Source organism: Nymphalis io, chromosome 11, assembly GCF_905147045.1.
Source record: "Nymphalis io chromosome 11, ilAglIoxx1.1, whole genome shotgun sequence".
In the NCBI taxonomy this organism is placed as follows: Eukaryota; Metazoa; Arthropoda; class Insecta; order Lepidoptera; family Nymphalidae; genus Nymphalis; species Nymphalis io.
This window is the reverse complement of record NC_065898.1, coordinates 180,363-207,414: the sequence shown is the minus strand read 5'-3', so window position 1 is coordinate 207,414 and position 27,052 is coordinate 180,363. Positions and strand designations below refer to the sequence as shown.

General features: G+C 34.5%; 2 protein-coding genes across 2 annotated transcripts; one reads left to right on the top strand and one right to left on the bottom strand.

The window, feature by feature from the left end:
• Window positions 1-334: 334 nt before the first annotated feature.
• On the bottom strand, window positions 335-18,661 carry LOC126772025 (uncharacterized). Its single transcript, XM_050492204.1, has 3 exons — window positions 18,608-18,661; window positions 1,901-2,097; window positions 335-1,457 (listed from the first exon to the last, which is right to left on the bottom strand). The coding sequence occupies exons 1-3, from the start codon at window positions 18,659-18,661 to the stop codon at window positions 944-946; spliced, it is 765 nt and encodes a 254-aa protein (XP_050348161.1). The 3' UTR covers window positions 335-943.
• A 564-nt stretch (window positions 18,662-19,225) lies between these two features.
• LOC126771685 (uncharacterized) lies at window positions 19,226-26,049 on the top strand. Its single transcript, XM_050491703.1, has 3 exons — window positions 19,226-19,270; window positions 19,510-19,554; window positions 24,057-26,049. The coding sequence occupies exons 1-3, from the start codon at window positions 19,254-19,256 to the stop codon at window positions 24,508-24,510; spliced, it is 516 nt and encodes a 171-aa protein (XP_050347660.1). The 5' UTR covers window positions 19,226-19,253; the 3' UTR covers window positions 24,511-26,049.
• Window positions 26,050-27,052: the final 1,003 nt, after the last annotated feature.

Sequence of the window (27,052 nt, the reverse complement as noted above, 5' to 3'; positions counted from 1 at the left end):
GGTGACTGGACTGGAAGACCCGAATATCAAAATGCGCAGAAAGTTATAAATATAAATAAAGTAACTACCACTGAAAGATATTTTATTCGTTTGATCTTGAAAGTATTAGTTAAAATATCACTAAAAGTATACACATATTGCAGTTTTGAGCATTAACGTTACAGAGATCAAATCATTAAAATTCAAAGTCCAAACTGATATTACAGATAGACAATGAAATAATATTTATACTTTACTAATTATTGTTAAAAATAGAAAACATTATATACTTCTTCTGATGATAAGATACTGAATTTTATTCCTAATTCGATTTGTAACTTATTTTTCAGTACGAATCATAAAATAATTTGAAGACCGTATTTAAACAAGATATTTTAGACTAAATTCGGATGAAAATTCAATATAAAGAACAAATTAACTTCAAACCCCTTTTATTATTATATAATATCGGTATTTGTTTTAAAGTTTTTTTTTCTTCACTACGAGATCATAATTACACTAACAGTAGGTATAATAATTCTAAGTAAATCTAAAATAAATAGGTAACTCTTACTTAACAGTAATTAATTAGGTACATAGATGAGAATTCGTCGACACAATCAAATAAAATCGAGTATTTCAATTTGAAATAACCATTTGGTTGGTTGGACTTGATCCTGACCAATACTGGCTTGGAATCAAATAATATAAATGCGATTAAAACGAGGTAAACATAGACACAAAAAGTCAACATTCTTTACACATTAAACATTTGGAGTCCCATTCTGTAAGAACGCAGTCGTGAAATACGTAACCGATGTTGTCACGCATTACAATGCGTTTATCCTTTAAATGTTACGATCATCATAGCCAATGACTCGTATCAATCTCTGAGATTTAACGATCGTGTGCTACGGTGAGTTCCGACTTCGTAGTTACAGAATAGCTATACAGTGCAAAGGTTTTACGATAGTAAATTACTATCATTATATTCGATGGATAACGTGATATGAGATTTGATCAAAGCATTCAAACCGTCCGGCAAGAATGCGTCGCATCCCATCAGAAATTGCTCTATCGTAATAAAGTTAGAATTGTCTTCCACGACATTCAACTGGGCTTGATTGTTATCTTTTGCGTAGTAATTTCCTTGGTCATTCTGATAACAGTGCTGGTTTGATGGGATTTCTGCCGCCGTTTCTGATCCTGTTACGACATAAAATACTTCATCCTCCGTTTGCACGCCTTGGCTGGTGCACACCTGCAATGGTGCGTAGTTATAGTTCTCGGTTTGTGTGGAAATGTCGCTGGTCAAGGTGACGGGGAGATTCAACGTTGGAACAGCAGATTTTTTCAAAAGTTGCTTTCCATACATACGCTGCTCAAAATGCAAGCTGCATATGTGCATATTTCTGAGCTGCTCAGCGTCTTTACCTTTTAAATCCTTCCTCTTGCACGCTTCAATCCACATTGGGCACCTAAAACAATAATTCGTATCTTAGGTATCAATAGTTATTACTGTTCAATCTTATCAGATTATTCTAGTGCCTGGATTGCGTGAAACACCAGTGCATTGAAACAGGCGACTGGCTAAGGACAGGTAGACATATAATAAATACAAAATCATGTGTATATCTTTATTCGGACAGAGGTAGACATATAATAGCTTATTACTACTATATAAGAATACAAGTCAATCGACATCAACCCCTCTCTTTATATTATATAGTTAGTATACAACACTCAACAAAGAGCACAGCGCATAAAGCACGCGACGTCAATACGTTTAAAGCTTTGAAAGCTAGATATCTACACTCGATACCTCGAACAGAGAGCGGCGATACATAGCTTGAAAGCGCTCAATCGACAAAAACCTTTGATATGATGGGAATGTAACCCAATTAAAACCATAAGGGCTCACCTTTCATCTCTCGGGAATTGATGAAACTTGACTCCTTTGTGCCTGTGCGACGTCGAGCCGCAGCGGAAGACCGCGCAGCTCGTGTTGACCATCGCGGCGCGTGACGCGCGCCGGCGGTCGCTCCCGGCCGACTGAGGCGGCGGCCGGGCGCGCCTCCCCACCCCATGCGCCGTCCCCACCGCCCACCGGCTGCATCGCTTTCAGCTTTCAGCTCAAAATACACGTATGCAAATATGGAATAGGCTTTGCGGATTTTATGCACGTGAATTTTTAAATATTTTATATGCATAGCGCATTCGCTTTAAGTAAACAGTCCTTTGCGAAGATTTTTCATAAAATATTTTCCATATTTTGTGTAGCGACATACCGAACAGCGATACATACCTATGTAACAACACGAATCTCATTAAACTGTTATTTAGCACAATAGGTAACAATGAGCACTTGTGCAGATGTATCTGCTCTTCTGACACTGTTGACCTCTGAACAAAAACGTGCCTATTCTATTGTCCGCTAACGAAGCGAGTATCTCGTTTTGATCTCGTTACGTAATATCAGTCACGTGGCCACGTGAGGCGTCGCCCGTCGCCCGTCGCCCGTCGCCGCTCGGATACAGGACGAAAACAATTTACTTCATTTCGTATCCCGACACTGATTGTGACAAGCATTCATTATTCTGGTGTGTTGATCGAATAAAGTTTCTGTGAAATTGAGTAAGTACTGTTGAACTCGATTATATTTCAATTTACATTTAAATACCTTATTATTATTATTTGTTACCTTACGACATAAAGGTAAATGTTGAAACGACCATTCGAAATCACATCGTACACTACAATCCTGAGCTTATTTAAAATTTTAAGTAAACCTTAATAAACTACTTTAAATTACACATACGTCAAATATAATAGGCATATTCTTGTAATATTCTAACCAAATCACACCACGTGTATCAGTAACACTTCAGTGAAAAAAATAACAAAGTAAGTACATTCGTTCCAAGCGAGCAACCAATCGCCGCTTATCACATTATGTAAGCGCGCGTTGTTGGCCTCGCTTCGACGAGCAGAAGAAATGCAGCGACATCTTCAAGGTTAAGGTCAACCGTTTGTGGAACCTCATAGAGTAGTCACGACACGGCAACCGACGCACTCATTTGATATACTACCTTACTACCATCGAGCAATTTTGTATCACGTTTCATTCTCTGTCGGAAAAAAACCTATTATTAGTTATAGTCGTAATATTTTAGATTAGATTTAAAATTAAGACAATTGGCAATTGCATGTAATATAATTACACCTGTAATAATTGTAAATTTTAATATACGAGTACACAACACGTGGGTTATTGCGATAAACAAATGAAATTATATGTAATGTAATATTACCACCGGTTCAATAGAAATTCTACATGAAGTAGTATGCAAGAAACTCGGTAGTAGTCGATTGGGTTTTGCTTTGTTCGTAACAAGCACTATTTCCTATGGATTCCTGTCAAAAAGAAAAGACGCCTTTATCTAACTGTGAGTCAACAGTCTGGTACTTTCCTTTTTACATACAGATGGTTTATTTAAAGAAGTATTGGGTGTTGTCTCCAATATGGTCTGCTGTACTTGTACAGTTGGGAAGGACTTGGGCGTATGCCACGTCTGTTCCCTGCGTTGTCTATGACGCGGTTACATCGTCGTAACTATGTTGAAGTTTGTTATCAGTAAGTCGGATGACGGTGAATCGATTATCGATGGCGTCGCGTTATGTAATTTGTGGTTTACATGGAAATTAGTGGAAAATAGTTTTTATAGAAAGTAACTCTGTGATCTTGATTGTACTTATGTGTACTTGATGTGGAGACATTGTAATGCACATGTGTGTGTTCAAACGCAAGTGCACTCTATATATATATATATATAGTGCACTATATTACGGACGAGCAACGGGACCACCTGATGGTAAGTGGTCACAAACGCCCATAGACATTGGCATTGTAGGAAGTGTTAGGAACCATCGCTTACATCGCCAATGCGCCACCAACCTTAGAAACTAAGATGTTATTATGTTATGTTCCTTACGCCTGTAATTAAACTGGCTCACTCACCCTTCAAACCGGAACACAACAATACCAAGTACTGCTGTTTTGCGGTGAAATATCTGGTGAGTGGATAGTACATACCCAGACGAGCGTGCACAAAGCCCTACCACCAGTGATTTCCATTGACCATTCCATATTATTGTACAAATTATTATTGTGGTTGGGAATGATTTGTCCATGTAATTGGTAGTACATGTTCAGTTTAAGTGGATGTAAAGCATGTATTGGATGTGTTCTATGTAAGTAAACATTCTCTCGCTCCCATAATTCGATGAGACAAGACTGCAGAATGATTAACCACAGGACCAATTTTTCAATTACGTTATTTTCGAAAAACGAGAATACTAACTTTCAAATAAAGTTTCATCCACAATTACTCAGAATTTTTCGAAAAATAAGCCCAGGAATTTGGCTCGACCCATTGCTTGAATCCGCCCTGGATTCAAACCATCGGGATCAGCGGCCTTATAGCTAGTCACTAGTCAAACGACACCATAAAGTGGACAAAAAGAAGACTAACCAATCAAATGGAAAACATTACATTTCTAGAACGAAACAAATATATGAGCATGATAAATATATCATTAACATCTCACACATGTCTTCTGCCGTAATAAGTCCAATTATATATATAAGACATGATTACAATAAGTTAGAATAAAATACCCACGAATCACAACGATATTCGAGCTCGAATGACCGAGCGACACTCACGTACGAGCGCCTTGTATTAAATTGATGGTATAAACATTTTCAAAGAGTCCCATTACTGCTTAAACATATATTTAAACAGGTTCTTGGGCAACAGTTCAGTCGTTAGTGGTGTCGGTTTCGTTCTATTGGGCAATTTAAATCTAGTGAGATAAATCTAATGATCATAAATAAAGTGTTTTATTTACCTTTCGATATGTAATACTATCACGGATATCGTCACTTCTCTAACATATTTATACCTAACTCTAGAGACTGCAGGCTCTCTGTGATTGGAATTGTGAACTTAAATCATATTATTTAAAATTGGATGTCGGATATGTTTCACGGATCACCATGAAAGTTTTAATGTATTTTTCATGGCAGAAGGTTTTTTTTATAATACCCTTTGAATCTTGACACTCGATAGCGCTGCGGCCTTTCAAATTCTCTACCGTTCTAATGATCACATGATAGTTGACGTATATACAGGCACTGGCACAGGGACTACGTCTGTCAATTTTTGCTAGTAAATAAAAATATGTACTTGAATTAAAAGTCACAAAGACAAGAGATTTCTAGATTACGAAACAAAGTTCTTGCATTTATATAAATTACACAGAGTTTAACAAACAAATATATAAATAAAAAACTTTCTAATTTCGTTTATTATTTTCCTTTCATTATGTCAGTATCCAGTTTAATCTAGAGCTGTTACTATTAGTTTATATCTAGAACGATTCTCATTCGACCTCGCTGCCTGTTACTGTCGCCACTTGCCGATCGATTAGGACAATTTCCATCAACAATTGACGAGTTGTGATAATAACGGGGACTGATGACTTGCCGTGCCCTTCGACCTGTACACTGTAACTAGACTAATATGCCCAACCTATACCTACCTACTTTAAGGTGTTAAATTGACACAATACAATGGCGGACTTATTCCAAACATCATTACGAAGTCGCGGTTAATTTAAAATAAAAACGGTTGAGATTTCTGGATTCCATATCAAATGTTAATCCAAAGTCTCACAGAGCTGATGAAAATTTGGAATTAGAACGAGAAGAACATAATGGAAAAGAAAGTTATACAAGACAAAAGTTACATAAGTGACATGAAGTGAGAACTTTGTTTGTGATAAGAAACCGCTAGAGTGAAAAGAATATAATAGACGAAAGAAAGAATATAAAGAGTAGTGAAATTAATCTTATAGACTTATTAGTTATAAAATTTAATCCAATTTGAAATTTTCCTTCCAATAATGACGTCACCGTACAATTAGGTAGAAACAATAATAAAGGTATCTACTTTACAAATGACTCGTCAATTATCTTGAAGGCCTCGGAAAAGGTCAAACTTATACTTTTGATAACAATTACCTTGCGTGTTGCTCTCCGGAAACATAATTATATAAATTTATTTGTATTGCTATCTATTTAAAGCCGAAATGGTCATGTGGCTGGAACGCTTAAAATGCTGGGTTCAAATCTGGACCACAACTAAATTTTTATATGCTTAACCACAGCTTAAATGTAGAACCACAGAACGAATTTAACATACTCATATATAATACAAACGGAAGGAAGATAGAATATGTTAGCTATCAGAGTAGGTAAGACATTACTAGAGATAAGATTGCAAAAATAGAACACGAGAATAGATAAATAAGGTATTAAAAAAAACAATAAATACAGACTTCAAAACTTTCCCTAAATGTTTAAAATACCTACTCAGTTTTTAGAAGTCGGTGTCATATCTTAGTCATATCTTCAGAATTGCCTTACTTATCTTTGTCTAACAAATATAAAAACTAAACATAAACGTATCAATTAAATCTACGAAATGGTAATATTAATGGATGGTTAACCTCCTTATTGAAGATGCTTAATATACTAATTTACTCACGTCACGACGTCCATATACTAAAACCATTATCATGGTTTCTTTAGTAATTTCTTACAGAACCGATTATGATTAAAACATGTATTCAGTTACACGAGAATAATAATTGGTTAGACTCGATTTTATTTTATTATCCATCGTGAAACTCGGCTGCTATAAAAGTGTCTGCTCTTTCTAATATTATTGGCGATACGGCGTAACAAACGGTTATACACAGTGCTGTTTCGAATGGGAAACGACTTCCCACCGAATCAAACGTTGAATGAAAGGATCACGTAGGCATTTTTGTGGAGAAAAGGTCACTTGAGGGCAAATTGATGTTTTAATAGAAAATATGATATCCCACCTCGACATTGAGCGATAATTACTATTTAAGTTAAAAAGTCATTAATACCGCGGGACTATACTGTTCTAAATTTTCGTTATTTTGTTATTTTAGATAAAAATTTGTGTGATTTTATATGAACATTTGAAAAACGTAAATATTTTTAATTTTCATAAATCGACTTCAATAAAATTTCTCATGGATTCGACTTCAATAAAATTTAAATACTCGCCATAAAACATAAAATTTTATGCAAAAACCTCCCTGTCATATTCCTTTCCAGATAAATATCTACATCAATTGTTATTAATAATAAACTTCATGTCAATAAATAATCGATCATGCTAACTATTGTACATGAATTAAATGAATCATGAGGTACGAGCACGCGCAAAAACTAAAACTTTCCTGTAAGTCGGCGGTGACTTGCATTACTGCTATCTGTATAATCAAAATGCAATCACGATACAGTCGCCCACTCGAACACACATCGCTAAAAATACACATAATTCTCAATCATAAGCCCAAACATTAACGAGTATTTTTGCGCGGAATAAAAGTAACATTTTGTACTGTACACTGAATGGCATAGTAACTAAACATTATGCGATATTCATCTTTATTTGTAAAGAAATAGAGACGACATCGGTGTGTTTTAATATATTCAAGGTGACACAACTGTCCGATGGTATATGACAATTTGCAATGAATAATGGTATTAATATTTTTATCACGGAGTATTATTCAGCTGACTATTTGTCGGTCGATTAGTTGGGACAAACAAACTTACATGTAATGTATAATATTTCTTTTCTCATATGCTTTTCTAAACTCAGTATATTTCGATGGGGATAAAGGATACTATAGAGAGAAAAAGGTGATGAATCAATATTCGTCACGTCACGTATACATTATACATAGACAGGTGGTTAAAATTTAAAATTTTTATTTTATTTTAATTAAAAATAAATAGTTAAATAATATAATGAATAAATAAATTATATTATGTTAAAGTATATAAGCAGATGGTTTAAGCTGTTGATGATATACATTAGCTTACAGTTTCAGCTTTAAGACATCGGTACTGGTTATATTCAATATAAAAATGTTGGATGTTCATTGCTTCGATTCTATTTGCTTAATCTTTGATCAATTATAAATTTTAAAACTTCTTAATCTTAGCGTCTTTAGTTCATGGAAGAAATACTTTTATCTTTCAAGACATTGCTTGGAAATAACTAGTGTGTCGAAACAGACAATATTAATGACTACATTCAATTACAAAAGCCGAGTTAAATATAAGATACTTGAGAGTAACCGCCTGTTCGGTTAATTCAGGACATGTCCCGCTTATTCTATAGAGTAAATAAAACTTTCCTAAAGTAAAACTTTCCAACTGGCCAGTTAAGAGCTGTTAAAAGAGATTCTAAACAGAAAGGTAAGTTTTCTAGCCTTGAGACCATATTTATTTAAGAGTTTTGGATCTGATTTCGATTTGATTTGAATTGTGATTTAAATTAGACTATTCTTATCACCGTTTCTGTTTTAGTACTTCTCCAATGTCTATTATATAGCGCACTGCTGTTATAATATGTCCAAGATTTTGCTTTTTTATCCTAGTTTCTTTCATTTGGAGATGGCCACCCTTAGCTACTGGTACTGGACGGACAAAAACATTTGATATATAGCGTTTTTTGTACGCGTCTCGTTAACGTCGCTTTAGAAACAAGACGACAGTTTTAGACAATGTTGCAAGTACATCTCGTTAGCACATTATCATGAATTAAGGAATTTGTTAAGTGAGTTTATAAGTGGCTTTTAAACGTCTATTTAAAAAAATATATTGTAAAACTCTCTTTTTATTCTGAATAAATTAAATTAAATTCCAACCCGCTCGGCACATATTTTACCACCAAGCAGAAATACTTAGTATTATCGTGTTCCCGTTTAAGGGTTGAGTGAGCTAGTGTAGCTACAGGCACAAGGGTTATCTTAGTTACTTGTTGGTGGCGCATTGATAATGTTTAATATCTCTTGCAGTAGCAATGTCTATGGACGATGGTAACTACTCATCATCAGGTGTCCAAATGTCCTGCCTACCTATTTCAAATAAATAAAAAAACCTATAAAGTTTTGTGAGATGAAAATAACGTGTGTAATCATCCTTAATCTCAATAACATCTCCATTTCTGATCTATATCATTCCTCTCGGACGGGAGAGATTTGCTCCGCTAGTAATCAACTCTCCGCGTTATCTCCGACAGACATCACACAGTACGCGCGTCAAGTATTTCTCGATACACGACTCTAATTAAAACGATTTTTTTAAGCGTTTACATATTTTCATCTGAATTTTATCTATATTTTGAATATAATATTTACGACTCGAAACACGTTTCTTCGTCCGCGGTATATTATATATACATGATGTCACTCATATTGGACATGATACCGTTTTATGAATCCTCAACGATTGCGTGATCGTTATTATCATAATATAAGTTAGTGCTTACATATACGCTATTTTTACATCAATTGCCATTGACGTATGTTTTTAACGAGTCACTTAGTTCAGTGGGACTCTAAAGATGATATTCGTAAGTTATCCCGTGGTGTTCCTGACAGACACAGAGACCAGAGGTTTATGTTGACGCTGTTTATTGTGTATATTATGGCAATGGGCTAGCAGTCCCAAATAAACCTCAAGTAATGGAAAACGTAAATGCTGTTTCCTGATTGATAAAAATATTTAATTAAACATTTTTTATGAAAAGTAATTGACGACTACAGTTATACTTATTCGGTTATTTCTCGATTACACACGAGCGAAGACGGGCGCAAACGCTAGTCGTTAAACACATAAAATGTAATCCTGATGATTTCATTGTATTTAAAACAAGCATTGTTATCAAATGCGGAACACTCGTGTGTCCACAACTGTTATCAGCGTCGCGTGATAACACTCCGCGCTCGGCACACTCCATCACCATCACAGGACGTCTATTTATTAACAGAAATCGATTATATTGTATAAAACCGGCTTAATGTAATAAGCGGTAAATCCTTCATTATAATAAATGATAAGAATAAACGTAAAAATTCTCAGAATATGATGTTACAAAAACTTAGTAAATTTCCAAGTATTACTTTACTGTCTAATGCGGTGCACATCTACACATCGCACACGCGGCTTCACGCGCTCCGGTTGACGCGGTAATCAGTCGAAGTACGGGGCTTTTTATATTCTTCCCGTTTGATCCGTTCTATAAATAACTGTTAGTACGTAAAACCAATTTAAAATAAGTTTTAAACATAATAATAAAATTTAATACCTACTTATTTATATGGTTTTTTACGATCGTAGAAACATAGCTCGTACTGTTTTCTCAATATTAATATCTAAAATTTAATCAAGTGAATATATTTCTCATTTATTATATTGCTGTAGTTGCTAGTTTGTTGTAAGCTGTGATAACGTGCGTCACGGACCGCCGATCGTTGTGTGGCGTCGCACTGTCTAGCAAAGCCGTTGAGTAAGCGAGTTAGATATATACATTTATAAAATGAAAGAACGAGAAAAAACATCGACACCGGACAAAAATTACGTTATTCCATCTCGCTCTGTAATTGGTAAATAGAGCGGGACAAGCGAGCTCCTCGCTCTAGGTCGTGTCGTCCTTCAAACGACTCTGGAGCCATTTTAAGCTGAACAATTAATTAGCATGGAAAATGTAAAACTTATAAAAGTATAGGATGAGGTCATGAAGCGGGGCTCGCACACGCTAATTACTTTATATAATAGTCACATTGTGTTCTACAGTTGTTTTGTTGGGCTTTAATAACTCATATATTGTGATGATTCAACTATTTAACTTTAATTGATATTTTGATTGGCGATTAGTGAAACGATGCTGTCTTTTTCTTTCGAATATCAAATCGATGATGGCAGAAAAAAAGGAATCAGTATATAACGAAGTATTTCGTTATTGGAATTATTTAATGTTGCGCGAAATACTTTTAGATTACAATAATAATTACTTTAAGCCTTACGTTTGTGTATTAAACATTTCTTTTTTATAAATAACAAAAGATAATCTATTTGTCTGTGATATTTTAAAAAGGTCGGTACATAATTATTATAAACACTATTACGGCGATAACAAACTTAACCGGAAGGTTATTTGTGAGTAATTTAGTTTGACCTGAATAACCTCAATTGAAGTGAATTTTAATTAAATTTAAAGTGTAATTTTATAACTATTTATAGTCAGAATCAGTTACAGAGGTTATTTCTAACCTTTATACACGTAATAAGCTCATTTACTGTTTATTTATTTAGTCCCAAATTGTACTCGGATTATTCATGGCAACATAAAATTAAAAAAGATAACGTAAAGCCGGTAAATCTAATTGAGTTAGACGAAATCCTTCCAGTTCTCTCCTCTTGGAGTTTATCCTACCACGCTACTCCTTTGCGGTTCGATGGAGCTTTTCTACGATGTTTAACTTCGACACCAAGCACGAAATGGATAAACGTGTTCTAAGCCACTGAGCCTGCCTGAGATCATAGTCAAACATTTTACCCGTATTATCAACTTACAAAGCCTACGATAGAAATCATATGTGTCCACCTGTTCCCTTTGTATTTATTATATAAGCGATTTGGACGTTTGTGTAAAAAAACAGGTATAGGTTAGAAGCCATTTTACTGGCAACCCTACTTGCGCCAATCTAATTTTCAACCTTCTATGCAGTAACTACAGTTCGTTTTCGCATAGTATGCGAGTTATATTTTGTTATTTTTTTTGTTATTTAGAAAAACAGCCAAAGTGCTATGCGGGCGTTTTTGCGAACTTATTGATTTCTCGCCTTCTTGATTTCGGCTCAAAAATAAATTGTTTTTTTTCTTGTGCGATTTCCACGGACACCGTTCACCACGTGGTGGTGCAGTTAAAAACGAGTGACCTTGAATTATTGAACAGTTATTTTATACCGCAGTTTTTAATTATTTTATTTTGAGATTGACTTTCAAGTACTTACTAATAAGGAATTCAAATCATTTTGATGACTATAGTTTAAGTATTCGCACGGAGTTCTCACTTTCAATTTCAACAAGATAGAATTGAAAAATTTCAAAAAAAAAATTACTTTATCTGACTTATGTTTTCAAACAGAATGAGCATTATAAAGCTCCTTCACTATGTAATCGTAGGACTTAATGGATTTATGTTTTTTGTACGGTATTGTTAACAGAGGTATTGATTGTCTAAATTTGTTGAGCAGAGTTAAATTGGCAGTACCGAGGTGTAACGCGTGAAGTTTCATTACAAATAAGCAAACCATTAGTCAGCGATTTGCGAAAAGTAACCCGGGCGGGGCGCACTATTGACAGAATGGTTATCGCATATATTTCAAAAAGCTGGATTAGATATTTCACAACAATCTACTTTACGCTTTAAAAGACAAATCAAAAAGTACCAAACCACTTAGCCTTGCCTTCATTTATTTAATTCTAAGATGCGAGACAATACTCGTAATATGTATGTCATGTGTTCATAAATTTGTTTATTTACGAAGTCGAGATGGCCCAGTGGTAAGAACGGGTGAATCTTAACCGATGAACGTGGGTTCAAACCCGGGCAAGCACCTCTGAATTTTCATGTGCTTAATTTCTGTTATAATTCATCTCGTGCTTTCGGTGAAGGAAAACATCGTGAGGAAACCTGCATGTGTCTAATTTCATCGAAATTCTGCCACATGTGTATTCCACCAACCCGCATTGGAGCAGCGTGGTGGAATAAGCTCCAAACCTTCTCCTCAAAAAGGGAGAGGAGGCCTTAGCCCAGCAGTGGAACATTTACAGGCTCTTACTAAATAAACATTTAATTGTAAATTTTTGTAATGACGTGTTCTTCTTTATTGTTATAATTTTTGCATGTTTTGTTTTGTTTTTTATAAATAGTTCCTTTTTTTTGCTTACGTAATTTAGTTCTTTTTTAAGTTTTATTACAAAGAATATACAATTTTTTTTCTACGCACGTGAAGTTGGCCTGTAAGTGAGGTATGCAATTTTTATATTTAAGTTATTTAAGATTGTAGTCTAGAATAAGAAACTAAATTGTATACAGCGTTGGTTCCTATTTAATAAAATAAAAATAAAAATATTATTTGATGATTATGAAAATTTCAAAAATATAAATAACAATGATCGAAGCGGAGGTGGGATACACAGCATGTATAACAAACCTGCAGTTTCTGTCGCCGGTTCTCATGTAAAGTATAAGTACTTGACTTTCCGGACCGGTGTTGGTTTTTGCTTTGACCTTCAATAAGTAAGTATGGCACTAAACTAATTTTGAATTTCAGTCAATGTTGTAGAAGTCAGCCGAGAGAGCCGAGACGGTTCAGTGGTTAGAGCACGTGTTTCTAAGGGCGTGATTATATCTGAGGTGGGTTCATTTCAGTTACAATATATCACATACTTTTCACATCACATCACATTATATGGTACCTCTTCACTTGAGAAAAATATAAGTATGCAAAATAAATATGCAAATTACCTTCAGATATTTTACTTGTTACCTTTTTTCTCCTAAGCTATCTATCGCAAGATATTTTTATTTACATCAGCATATTGTACAATATATAACCAAGGGGATCTTCGGTTTATTTTTTTTAAAATATTTTCCATAATATGTATCTACGTAATCGACATGCGCAAATCGCGATTCCACCCCTCGGTCGCCCAATAAATCAGTGCGGGGCGGGACGTCGTGTCGAGCAGACCTGTGATACTATTCCGCCAACAGCACACAGTATTATTTTTGACAAATCTATGTATATTATGTTAATTTAAATAGGAGGCGTGTTTATTTGTGCTTGAAATTAATTCGTTGCCCGATTTTACCTTCCTATCTCAATATGGGTAACAAGAAAAATCGTCAAAAGTATAATTTGAAAATAAATTACAAGAGGAGAGTACAAAGAATTCAGTCGTAAGTACCTCCCTCATATTTTATTAGTAACGATCAAACATGAAGTTCTTTTAAAACCCTAACATATGCATGGTATTTTTATAACCTATATGTACTAACATTATTAGTTATTCATTTTTTATCTATGAAAATCTTAAATAACAAGTTTATAGTTATGGAAAACTAATTATTCTAGAACGTGGAAACCATATGAAATCGTGTGCTGTAATAATTTGAAAATGCTATGTACGTAAGTTGCTGAATCAATTGCCTAGGTCCTTTAGGTATTACTAGGGTGGATGTATGTACGCGCGGATACCGCGCTCGGGATTTACATTCCCGATTCGATTTTATATCATTTCTCAAAGGAGTTGACTGATTTATCTGCACCACTTTCTCCCTCTATTCCCTAATATCATTTATCATAATATATTATATTAAGAACATTACGTTTATTATATAAATATCCCGTTTCTATTATATAAGTTACCGAAGCAGTATTGGTACTATATACATGTACCACTTTCTCTTGTATTTTTTATTTGTTTGTTCTCTAGGTCATCTTAACGTTTGTTATCAAATTCGAATAACTTCGAGAAATTTCTGTGCTAATAATATTGTATGCAGATAAGATACATTTTATAAAAAGCTGACTGACTTTTTATTTGGTACTCCTACCTAGAAAATTTCTGAATATATTACTGGCAAAGTTTCTTGTAGTTGCTGATTTGACTATAATTTAATATCTTAGAGGAATCCAAGTCTCCACTTAGAGTTTATTTCCCCGCTTTGCTGTATTGCACGAACACAATTATAAGCACAAATTATTAAAAGATTAGTTGCGTTTGTGCTTCCCCGGATTTGAAACTGCGACCTTCCGTTAGGAACGTCAACGTATCCACTGGCTCATCTCGACTCGACCTTGTGATTATTATATGATCATTTTATAGAATCTCTTAAAAATGGATAACAATTTATCACATAATATTTATTTTACAAAACAAAGTAAAGCTCATTTCAAATCCTGTACAAAGTATGTCACCGAATCAAATATGTCTTTGTTTCGTAACCATTGTACTCGAAGTCTCATAAAAACCTTGCCAACGCACACAAATTAATTCAATATATTTTCTCAAAGGAACCTTTACTTTAACATGCTCTACTAAGCAAATAAAGCTTTTAATCCAGTGAACAATGCACCTTATGGCGTGATTATAAATTCTGATTGATATCTACCTGAAGTGGATTCAGAAAAAAAAGCGAAAAAAATGCTTTAACGTTTCTACTTCGCTTATTAACAAACTGTTGCGAGCCGTCCGTCCGCAGTTCGAGCAAAAACATCAGCTTGTCTTCATATTGGTATCGAAATGATTACTCACGCCTTCAGCCGGCAGTTGGCAGCGAATACATATAAATTATATATGAATTTGTTAGAAATGTGTGTGTGAGTTGGTGTTTGGCAATTAACTGGGCGAGCTGTTACCTGATTCTCTTTAGAAACGCTTATTAACGCTTAGAAACGCTTTATTTTCTGGCGTTATTAATATCGTTGTCGCCGGTAAAGTTTGTATTCATCAAGAAATTGATATAATATTATTTAATTGGACGATATTATGTTGAGCAGCTATCCCTTACATACCGGAAAGAGTTCGAACGGTCCTATTTATGGAATCCCTTTGGCTTAGAAACTTTATTGAACCCTCATTTTTCAGACCCCAGGGTTAACACACGTAATCATTTGCTATTTTATATACCGTTTCCGAGAACTAAACATATCTAGATAAATATTATAAAGACATGAGATTTGATTTTTGTATGTTGGTTTTTAATGGATAAATTCAATAACAAATAACGGTTTGGAATGGTGAAAATTCTTTCACCTTTTCTTTCTTTACGGAAAGCATTATTATCAGCTGCATTTTATTTTCGAAAAGTTATAGATCCCAACGAAAATTGCAATAATGTAAACTAATGTATCAATTTTTTTCTATAAAATATCTACTAAGACAGATAATTATTTTCCACCTGGACGTAGTCGGGTCGGGTAGTATTGCTTACTAGCGGCAAACAATAGTTTTATCTATCGGTCGTGCGATAAATATAATGAAATATTGTTTCTGTTATGTTATTTAAACAACAAATAAAGTACAATAGAAATAAGTATCGAATAATTAATTACTTTTACAGTCAGTTTATTATAATATGACTCTATATTAATTTTCTGTATATTATTCTTCCACGTACATATTAGAATTTGATAGACTTTTTACCTAAATTTTAATTAATGTTCTAGTGATTATGTGGTTCTACTTTTAAATGCTTACGTTTAACAGATAAAAAATAAAATATTAAACCTGAAACAACAATTAAAATATTATGTCATGTCAAATTTTGCATCGATCAAAAACAACAAACAAACAACAAACAAATACTATGAAATAATAGAGGTTACTTCGTTTCTAATTTTTTTTATTTAAACTCGAAACGTTATGGGTAACTAAGATAAAAACTGGATAATTGATATTATTTAGGTTTAATCTAGGGCTGACATTAGCGGTTTCTTATAAATCCCTCTCGATTTTTATTTATTCCCTAAAAAGCTTTTCGTATGCCGCATATTACGAGTACTCCGATGTACTCTGTTCACACACCAGTCGCTGCCGCTCCGCCGCGACGAGAGCACGACTGGACACGATAATGATACACAGTCAGTGTATCATTATCGCCGTGTATGATCTGCTTATAAGATATATATTATTTAAATGAAGTTATGAAACATGGGCAACAAGAAGAGAACAAAAAACAGATACACTAAGCGCGAGTATAAAAAGTTAAAAATTGAATTGATGGCTAATTGTCGTAGGTAAGTTTGTGATTTGCGTAATTGTGTTGGATGATATCGATAATATGTAATTTTTCTTATTTAGATACTACAGTGTTGATCTGTTTAAGATCAAATAACCAACAACCCATTTACCGTGACCCCTAAATTCGGCCCTGCACACATGTACTTTTTCACTGGGAAGGTTTTTATGCTATGCACTTTGTTATTACGCCACTAGATGGCGTTACATCAACTTGTATACCGTTCAGCCGCCATGACTATATATATTAATATATACAGGTAAGACGACTGCGTTTTGTTAGTTATATATGTACTTTATTTATTTTCATCAGACAAAGACGACTTGAATATTTTTGATTTACTAATAAAGGCAGAATTTGTAAAGACATAAGAGAGGCAAACGAATTAAGATCCTTTTACTAATAGTTATATGATTGAAAGTTCGACAGCACAAGTGTGGGGGACGTGCTGCGTTTTAGATTTATTACTATTATATTACATTTCATAAACAACATTTGTGTAATATTTAGCGCTATTAATCTAGTCTCGTGTAAGGTCACGCCTAGATTAATAACGCTCTGACTCTACTAAATAAATATACACAAAATGAAAAAAGTAGCTCATTTGTATTGTATATGCAAAATAAACAGGTGTATTTTTTACGTTTTTAGTCGGATTATTCTTAAACTAATTTCAAATTAGTGTATCATTTTCAAAATTAAGAATCAAAGCCAAACCCAAAAAAGCCCATCGTCACTGCTCATTGTAAATATTTTCTAATTATCTATTTAATTTATGTTTATCGGAGGTGCACGTTTCCCTCTTCTTAAAACATAAAAATTAATTGTTGTGTGTTTGTCCTTTGCGTGTTCGTGTGTTCGTTTTTTCTATTTTCCTTCAATAACAACCTTTTATGTAAAACGTACGAGTAACTAGTAAAAAATAAAATATTTACTGCATATTAATATTTACACAAAACCGTATATTAATATTTACACAAAGATAGAAACTTGTCATATTAAAATCACTCACAATATATTAATATAATATTGATATAATTCTGCAAAAAATTGAAAACAAGCTTAAAACTCCAAATATATGTCATCAGTAAATGACAAAGTTTTATAATGTGTAATAATGTCACGCTACGGCACAAATATACACTAAATGTGCGCGTGAAGATACGTATCGAGCGAGCGAAGGGTATGTATTGTGATATTGGTCGTTGTAAAAAGAATCAGCATTCAAATAAGATTGTGTACTCGCGGCTTGCTAGAGGGGCGAGGAGCGCGCGCCCAGCACGGGGGAGTAAAATAAACTTTAGGACGGATACAATATAGTATATATATATTGTTAAATCCATCTCGGATGATACATACGGTGACAACGAAGTGGTCGACAAGGATGCTGCGATAAAATATATATATAAGCTACTTTATTTCGTGGTATTTCTTTATATAAGCTCGTCTGGGTAGGCAACCCCTCATCAGATATTCTACCGCAAAACGGCAGAACTTGGTTGTTGTTGTGTTCCGGTTTGAAAGGTAAGTGAGCCAGTGTAACCACAGGCACGAGGGACCATCTCACATCTTAGTTCGGGTTTGGGTTTGTTAATACCCGTCCGCTTACAGAAAACATAAAAAAAACTTAATTGCATTTGCTTATAGTCCTATGGGCCAAGATTACCATCATGAGGCGCATTTATTGCTCTTCCCTTCTAACATAAATAAATATATAATAAATAAATACTAAATGGTCATCAGCAGTATCAATGCCCTATGTAGTATCACATAGGTATACAAGTGGCCTGCTCCTAAATGGGCCTTAGTATATTTTTGAGTAAAATGCTCACATTCCTTAAAGGCTGGCAACTCACCTGTACGGCTTCCGGTGTCGCAGATGTCCATGGGCGGTAGTTGTCACTTTCCATCGGATGAGCCTCCAACCAAATTATTCAATACATAATTTACTAATACCAACAATTTTACGCAAAACGGCGCATGTTATGTAAAATAACCAACATCTGTTCATTATTTCTATTTTAATTACTAATATTAAGGATTATTGAAATTGGCCCCTTTAGTCGAAGTGTTAATTATGTATTTGTACGGTTTTTATCAATCTCGACGTCAATTATTTGGTTGAACGCTTAATTTTTATCAAACATCCAATTATATTATCAATTCCCTTTGTCGCATACCGTATCGACTTATCATTTAGCTAACACGCTATTCAAATATAAAGATTCTTAACATCAATCAGGGAGATTAAGGACTAATGTGCAAACGTGACTAAAAGTATATTCGTTTGTTAGAGCGAGATGTGGATGAGAGAGAGTGAAGATGCGCTGACGCTTGTTTTTTTAGGTCAAAGGTGAGTGGTCGCGAAACGGTGCACGTGTTGTACAATGCACGTTAGCGAACAACACCGGATTTTATACGGTGTTGCTATGCGCGGGCGGTGTACTTGAACTGAAGCAATTCCGTAAAGTCATTAAAATCATTCCTGGGGCTGTAAATGTTATGTTTAGTAAAATTTCGTAAGTTCTTTTAACTATATCTGCTGTTACATTAATATCTGACATTAAAAATCATCAATAAATACGGAATAATATTCAATACAAGATTATATTATAGCTGATAAGTTACTATTTGTTGATTTGCATGCAGAATATATAAATTAGTATTTTAAAAATATTAATAATTATGTAATTAGTGGCAGTGGCAGTGTCTGTGCTTTACAAATATTCAAAATCTTAATTGTATGATCATTTTCAAGGTCCTGTCCGATTGAATCTTCGCGTGGGACTAAGAATGAAAACGGGTTAGTACATAGTAGTGACTTTTTGTCTAAGCCTAGCTTTAGTCGCGATAAAGTACCAGCTTGCTAAATTCTCAAACGATGCGCACGTAACCGTCCAGCCAGATGTACCGATGACCTGAGGAAGATGGGATGCCCCACTGGATGTGGCAGACGAAGGATTTGGAGCTTTGGTGCATCTTCTGGTGCAGACATATGTCGGCTTTTAAGTTTTGACGGATTGGCTGATGACAATGATGATTACGTAAAAAAATATGAGTGTTAAAACACTGAATGATATTTAAAAAATGTCAATATGCGTAGTCTGGTAGGCCGTGTCATTTATTTTACTTTAAATATAATATGGACAGCTGGAAAAATGATACGACCTAGGTTTGGGAGGTAACCACATATATGGACATAACATATTGCAATGATGAAGATGAAGATTTTCCTATAGATAACTTTTCGTTAGCAACAGTCTATTATAATGAGTTGGTGGCCAACGTTTGTCAACCAACGTGTTTGTTTGAACAGATGTTAGCGCTATCTCGTTATACAAATTATTGAATGTTTGATGACAAATATTTGCCTTCTTATTTACTGAAGCATGAGACTGAAATCTCGATACAAGTAACAAAAAAAAGATTCAATTCAATTCACACTTATAACGCGAAGGTAACTGTCTGTTTGTTACGCTTTCACGGCCAAACCGCTGAACCAATTTTTATTGTAATCATACAATATGTATGAAGCAGGCTTGAAAATTTAAGGAAGAACATACGTTACTTTTTGCACCTAAAACCTGCTCCCCCTGAAATCACGCGAGCGAAGCAACGGATGAAAACTAATGCGAAATAATATTAACACATTGTGTCTGTCTGTTCAATGATATGTCTAGTGACAAGTAAGCTAAGCATTCTAATAATTTAATATAATATTTATTTGTAAAATACAATGAGAAAATTGCCATGTTGCATCTGATATCCGAATTCAATGTACGACATGCTTGATTATAGTCAAAGCTGATCGACTTTCATTATATAACCATATAAATACTCACAAAATAAATATATTTTTAATATGTAACTGAACAAAAACCCGACGACGGAAGTAATACATCGAACAAAAACTATCAAATGACAAGAACAGGTTTTAGACGTCGCCACCGTCGACCACTAACGCCGTAACACGAACGATGAAGTCATGTTGTAACTGTCAAAAAACATTATTTAAATTAGATTTAAAATGAAAAAGTTTAAGCGTTCTTTACAACTACTTAAAATATAATTTCATTGAAATAAATATACAATTAACATTAATGATAAAATACATGTCGTAATCGTACTTTATTTCAACTAAATTTAATACACAATAGGCAGTTTAATAATTTGTTTCGGCAGCCATCCAATAGCTTGACAGATGAGTCGGCTTGCAATGCGGAAACCATCCTGCCATTTGGACCATTGCCGTAGCCGATAACAATTGGAATATAAATAAACATTAACCAACCTGAATATATTTCCTCTCCAGGAACTAATCCTATAGCAAAAACTTAGTAATCAAACCGCAATATCGTAAGATCACGCTCGACAACAGAGCACTGAGCTGTGCGTAGCAACAGAGTAATGCTAGGTACATAAAAAGAAAGGTGAACAATTCAACAATTCGTTACGCCATGTCCGCCACATGGTATACCTATTTTATTGAAAGTACAATGTCATAAATATTCACAAGTGTGAACACGTTAGAGGGACTAAATTTACCTTAAACCTAATGACCATGATAAAAAAATGGTAGCTGACGTTAACAGTCAGGAAACTCCGGAGTAATGAGGTAAGCCCGCCGTAACCCGACTGATTCCAGGCAGTTAGGAAAAGCCCACGCACGCAAACGCAACACGCAAGAGTCAACAATAGCAGCACCAAGTGATCTCAATCGGATGGATGACTTAGGACACAACGGAAATAAAGAACCGTGTATTATTTATAAATAATGAATTTATAAAATCGGCTTTATTTTTTTATATATTTAAGATTCATTTTTATGTCAACAAAATCGTTAGCTTCTAAATTAGAGTACATTGGTACAAACGCCCCTCTGAAATGACCTGCGCATTAGTCAACACCAGCCCCACACTGTATAGCGGTGCTCCTAACGATGTTGGTAGTGTAAATATTGTTAGTTGGGTCTCAGAAATAGTATTACATCTTGGGTAGAGAGAGCTTGGGCAAACATTTGGCTTCGTGCTCACCTCGACTGTATTAAATCTAAGTATTTATATGTATATACATACATTTATATTATGAGTAAAGTAACATCCTATAAATTTTACACAACTGGACTAATGTGATTTCTTCTTTTCAGCGAAAGCAGCAGGTTCGATACCGATTCCTGACCCCTGGGTTATTGTGGTACCCATTCCTTACATATTATAGTATTATGCTTACCTGAAGGAGAAAATAGGAATATAAGTAGTTCGCAGAAAACATATTAGTATTACTTAAAAAAAAAAATATTTTCTTGTCATTACAATCACGTTATTATATATCCCAAAACAAATAAATGCAATACACCTAAATGGCTTGTGGTTATCTTAATTAGCATCTGCTTTATTGTCAAAAAACCCAGTACAGGAGCCGCGACCTGTGGCTCGTCCCACGACGGGTGTATCTATTCAATGAACAGTTAATGCAGTAAAGTTAAGAGCCGGCAATAGATCTCACCTTATTTGATAACTATACTTATACATATGAGATATAAAGCACTAGCCTCTTAAATAAGGCGAGATGCACCACAAAATGGTCTAAGGTCTGACTATCTGAGAGGGACTTTTATATCTGTTATAAATAAGAATAAACGTCTAATGAATTTTTATGAGTCTTATGCGTCAAACGTCTTATGAGTTATATACATACGAGTATATGTACCATGAGGTACATACGAGCCGTGAGGTATATACGAGGAACATACCATGGTATGTACCTCGTATATACCACGTGTATATGTGTATATGAAGATAAAATGATGGTTAGGAGGTGTGATGTATGATGATTTGGCGCTGCAGCGGTTCGAGGCCGTGTCCAAGGAATGTATCCTTGTTTTTCGTGGCGAAACACAAACGAAAAGATTATCCATACCATGGTATGTACCTCGTATGTACCTCGTGTATATGTGGCTCGTATGTACCTCATGGTACATATACTATTGTATTTCAAATTTTCGTACCTCATGAGGTATAACTTAATAACTATCCCTGTAATTGTTCGTGCTCATGACTAATCGTGTCAAAAGTTTGTAGTCCATTTTTCCAATAAAAAACGCTTGCATTGGACAAAAAACAACGAAGGTGATCCAACCATCTACGTATGGCAAAAAACGATATGTTTAACTACCCAAAGTAGGCGTATAATAATAACTCATAGAATTTATGGAATATTAATGTGTTTAATTAAACAGACATTAAAAGTAAAATCTATATTATCAAGATGTTAATTATGTCAAATTACCTAGAATATAATGAGAACTTTATTCGGGACTTATTGCGATTCATATATGGTTAATTTTAGTGCCCTTGCAGTAGTCGGGGCATTGAGACGTGTGGTGCAGGAGGCATGTAGCGCGTTCCTTCTCACTCTAATATTGCTGTCCCTCTAACATTAGTCAGGAACTAATGCCTATCGAAAGTTGTTCTACTTTATTATTCATTGAGTTTACTTAATTTTGTTATGGATAGTTAAAGTAAACAATATACTTACACGAACAAATGAAAACTTAAATTTGAGAGTTTGTATTGCGAAATTGTTTTAATTCGTAGGATTTTGTAGGAAACTAAGAAACCGTTATATGAAGATAAAATGATGTTCAGGAGGTGTGATGTATGATGATTTGGCGCTGCAGCGGTTCGAGGCCGTGTCCAAGGAATGTATCCTTGTTTTTCGTGGCGGAACACAAACGAAAGGATTATCCACCGCCATCAACATTGCTGACTTTTATTTATTTTAGTTATGTTATTACCTTTGTAATTAGTCTTTGATTACTTACTTTGGCTACTGTGTTAGCAAGATATTTAAATTTAAATAAATATAATTTTTAAAAAGCCGTTTTCTCTTTTCGTTAGTCCAGACAATTTTATGTCACGTTTCGACCCCCACTTACAAGTACATAAATGTGAAATTTAAATAGTAAAGCAACATAATTCATCATTCAACATAATTATCATTACTAACTCAGTTGTCAAGAGATCTGAATATCTTTGAGCTACGCATATACATTAATTAGATATTTAACTGAAGTTAAACACACCTATTATTATGTGATGTAGCAGAAAACAAATTAAACAATTATTTACAGTGTAGAACAACTTTACGTTCGTTAAGGATAAAATACGATAGGATAACTGCAGAACACTCTCGTCCGACTGTGCCCTTAATGTATTTTTTATTATTAAAATTAATTATGCAATATTGTTTCTGCATGTGCTGGTCAGCTCTGATGATTTTTGACGGTGTTTTTTTTAATTGCAGGAAATCTAAGCTTCGTGCGTCCACATCGTCTGAGCCAACATCAACAGAAACGGAACACAACGAGCCGACAAGTTCGGCGGTGGTCATCGTGAAGCCGATCGTACACAACTCATGGTTAACTTTGAACACCGCGTCACAGTCACCAGGCTTGGAACACAACGAAGACAGCTCTAGTTCAACAGGCTCCCTGAACGGAAACACATCTTTCTTCCAATTCTTCCGAGGCATCCACTGCGATTACTTAGAACTTCCCGCGAAGAAGCAAAGACGATTTAAGAGAGAATGCTTAAATTTCTTACACGAACTGCTAGATGATGAAGACGACGTCCGTCCAATACCGGATTATTCCCACCAAGACGACGTGCTGAATCTGTCCAACTCAGGCCACGTTAGTAAAGATGACAAAGACATAAAACCCGTTGTAGGAGACGGCTACATCCTTCCCAATACCTGATAGCCAATATTATACGGGATACAATATTGATACAATTCGACGGATATTGAGTTTTGTGTGAAACATTCACTAGCAAGGTTATGCAAGTCCCTGGGAGTAATGAGAAGCGATAATTAAATGTAGTATGTTTTGTATATGTATATGTATATTTCGGGTTTTTTTTTGTATAAGGCAAGAAGTACTTATCTCTATATCTTGCTCGACATGTTCTATGAATAATAACGCGACACCTTATATCATCAAGTAATAATATAATTAATTGAATAGATAAATTAATTCATTTTTTACAGTGACCATTAGTATAACTATAAAATAATGCAAGTATTATAAGGGAATGTGGATTATCTGCCTGCTAGATGTTGTCCTGTAAAACGAAACACGATGAGCGTGGTCACCAGGAGAGGGTTCTGAAAGCAGCTAGGACTACGATCAAAGCGAAAACGTACATGAAAATAGTTCAATGTTAGAAACAATTAGCAATTGAGGAAATATTACTTTGAAAAAAAGAATAGTTGACGTCGTTGGTACCGAAACCAAAGCCCAAAGTAAGGATTCATATTGGGTTATTAATGTTCACTTTTGTGCTAGTCTCGTGCTTTTATTGAGCAAAATAACAAGTAACAACCACTTATATCCCACTGTCCTGTGACCGACCTTCTTGAGAACCAATGCGATTTGGCTCTCAAGAGGAGACACGCATGTAGCAGAATATATAACACATACAGATTTCCTCACGATGTTTAACTTTGACGATCACGAGATGAATTATAAACACAAATCAATCACACGAAAACTCAGTGATGCTTGTCGATCTTCGGCTAAGATTAACTCGTCCCAACCACAAGGCAACACTCAACAACAATATATATATATGTATATATACCGATATATATATAATTTATAAGTGGTATAGTTACTGGTCAGTTTGATTTAAAAAATGTATTTAATCAAAACGATACTTAATTCCAAAACTAAAGTGTAATTAAAGCCGTACATTTTGTTCACTAGCATAATAGATATGATATTTGACATCTCCTCTCCAATCATTCGACCGTCTCCCAACATTGTTTTCATCAATGATTGTGTTCCAGCTGGAAGTGTGTATGGACCAATGTAATAACAGTCACGAGAGACATGAACTCAGGTTTCACAATTTGAATATACATTTGTAAAACCGCTATCACCCTGTTTATTAGTATATGTTTAAGAGAAGGTACATACATATAGAGTTACATTACAAAAACTATTTTTTTTATCATTAAAATATTTAACCTCATTGTATGTACTTAAGTTGATTAATATTAAGATACTTAATTTAAAAATTGTTGTCACGTTTAGACAAGATCTTATACAATTATGGTTAACCTACTACTACTACTACTACTACTACTACTACTACTACTACTACTACTACTACTACTACTACTACTACTACTACTACTACCACCACTACTACTACTACTAGTCACAGTCATTATGTTTAGTTAAATTTATAATCGTATGCTTAAGAAACTACAGTTACATTGCAACGATTTTTGAGTGCGAATAAATACAGAATATTATCATATCATAAGTAAATGGGTTTTATTACAATCGTTATGTTACGTTTTAGGTCATTTATTGTCCCTTATAACCTCCCCCAACGAAAGAGTGCCAATCGCTATGATGACTTTTATTAAGCCGCATTCGCCGTAAAACAACTTCATAATATACCTTTCAATGTTTTAAAATTGCATGTGCATTTAATATAACAGAAGGTGGTTTTTTACACTACAATAGGGAGTAAAGTTTAATTTATATAATTGTACTTGATAGGTATTTAAAAAACTCATATTTTTGCTAATGAACTTATGGCCATAATTCATAATTTATTTTAACAAAGTACGCATTTCTGCTCAATTAATATATAAATAACAGAAATATATGTATTGTATTTCTATAAATATACATCATTGATAAATAATCAATATTTCAATGTATTAATAAATGTTATAAGCCAATAAAAAATTTCAATCACCAAAACGTCGTTACTCGTCAGGCTGCCGAGCAACAATCATAAGTTATTTATCTCAATAAATTGCCTGCAGAACCATACGTATATAATAGAAAACGTTTCAATCATCGGATCGCGTTCAATAACGTTATTACAACGAAATACCGCTTTGAGTCGTCAGGTATCGAAATATTTGTCATATCGGACAACCTAGTCTGACAGCGCTGTAAGCGCTCTTATAAAATAAGCACTGCTGTCACTCGAGCGAGGGACAGTGGATATGGAAGGTGTTTAAGCGCAGACAGCGCTGTAGAGCGTCAGTGTCATTCAAGCAACATGCGACGTTGCTAGCGAGCAAGCGAGCTGTGGTCCGAGCGAGCGAGTTGGCAGCGCCGCGCCCCGCCCGTTCTGCGGCAATGAATTAAAATATAGAAGGCCGACGTTGTATTTTAATAAAATTGCAAATAACATGATTGTTCGAAATTTAGCAATAAATAATGATTCTTGATCGTACAAATTGTCTTATGGCGCAAATACATTCTTATATTA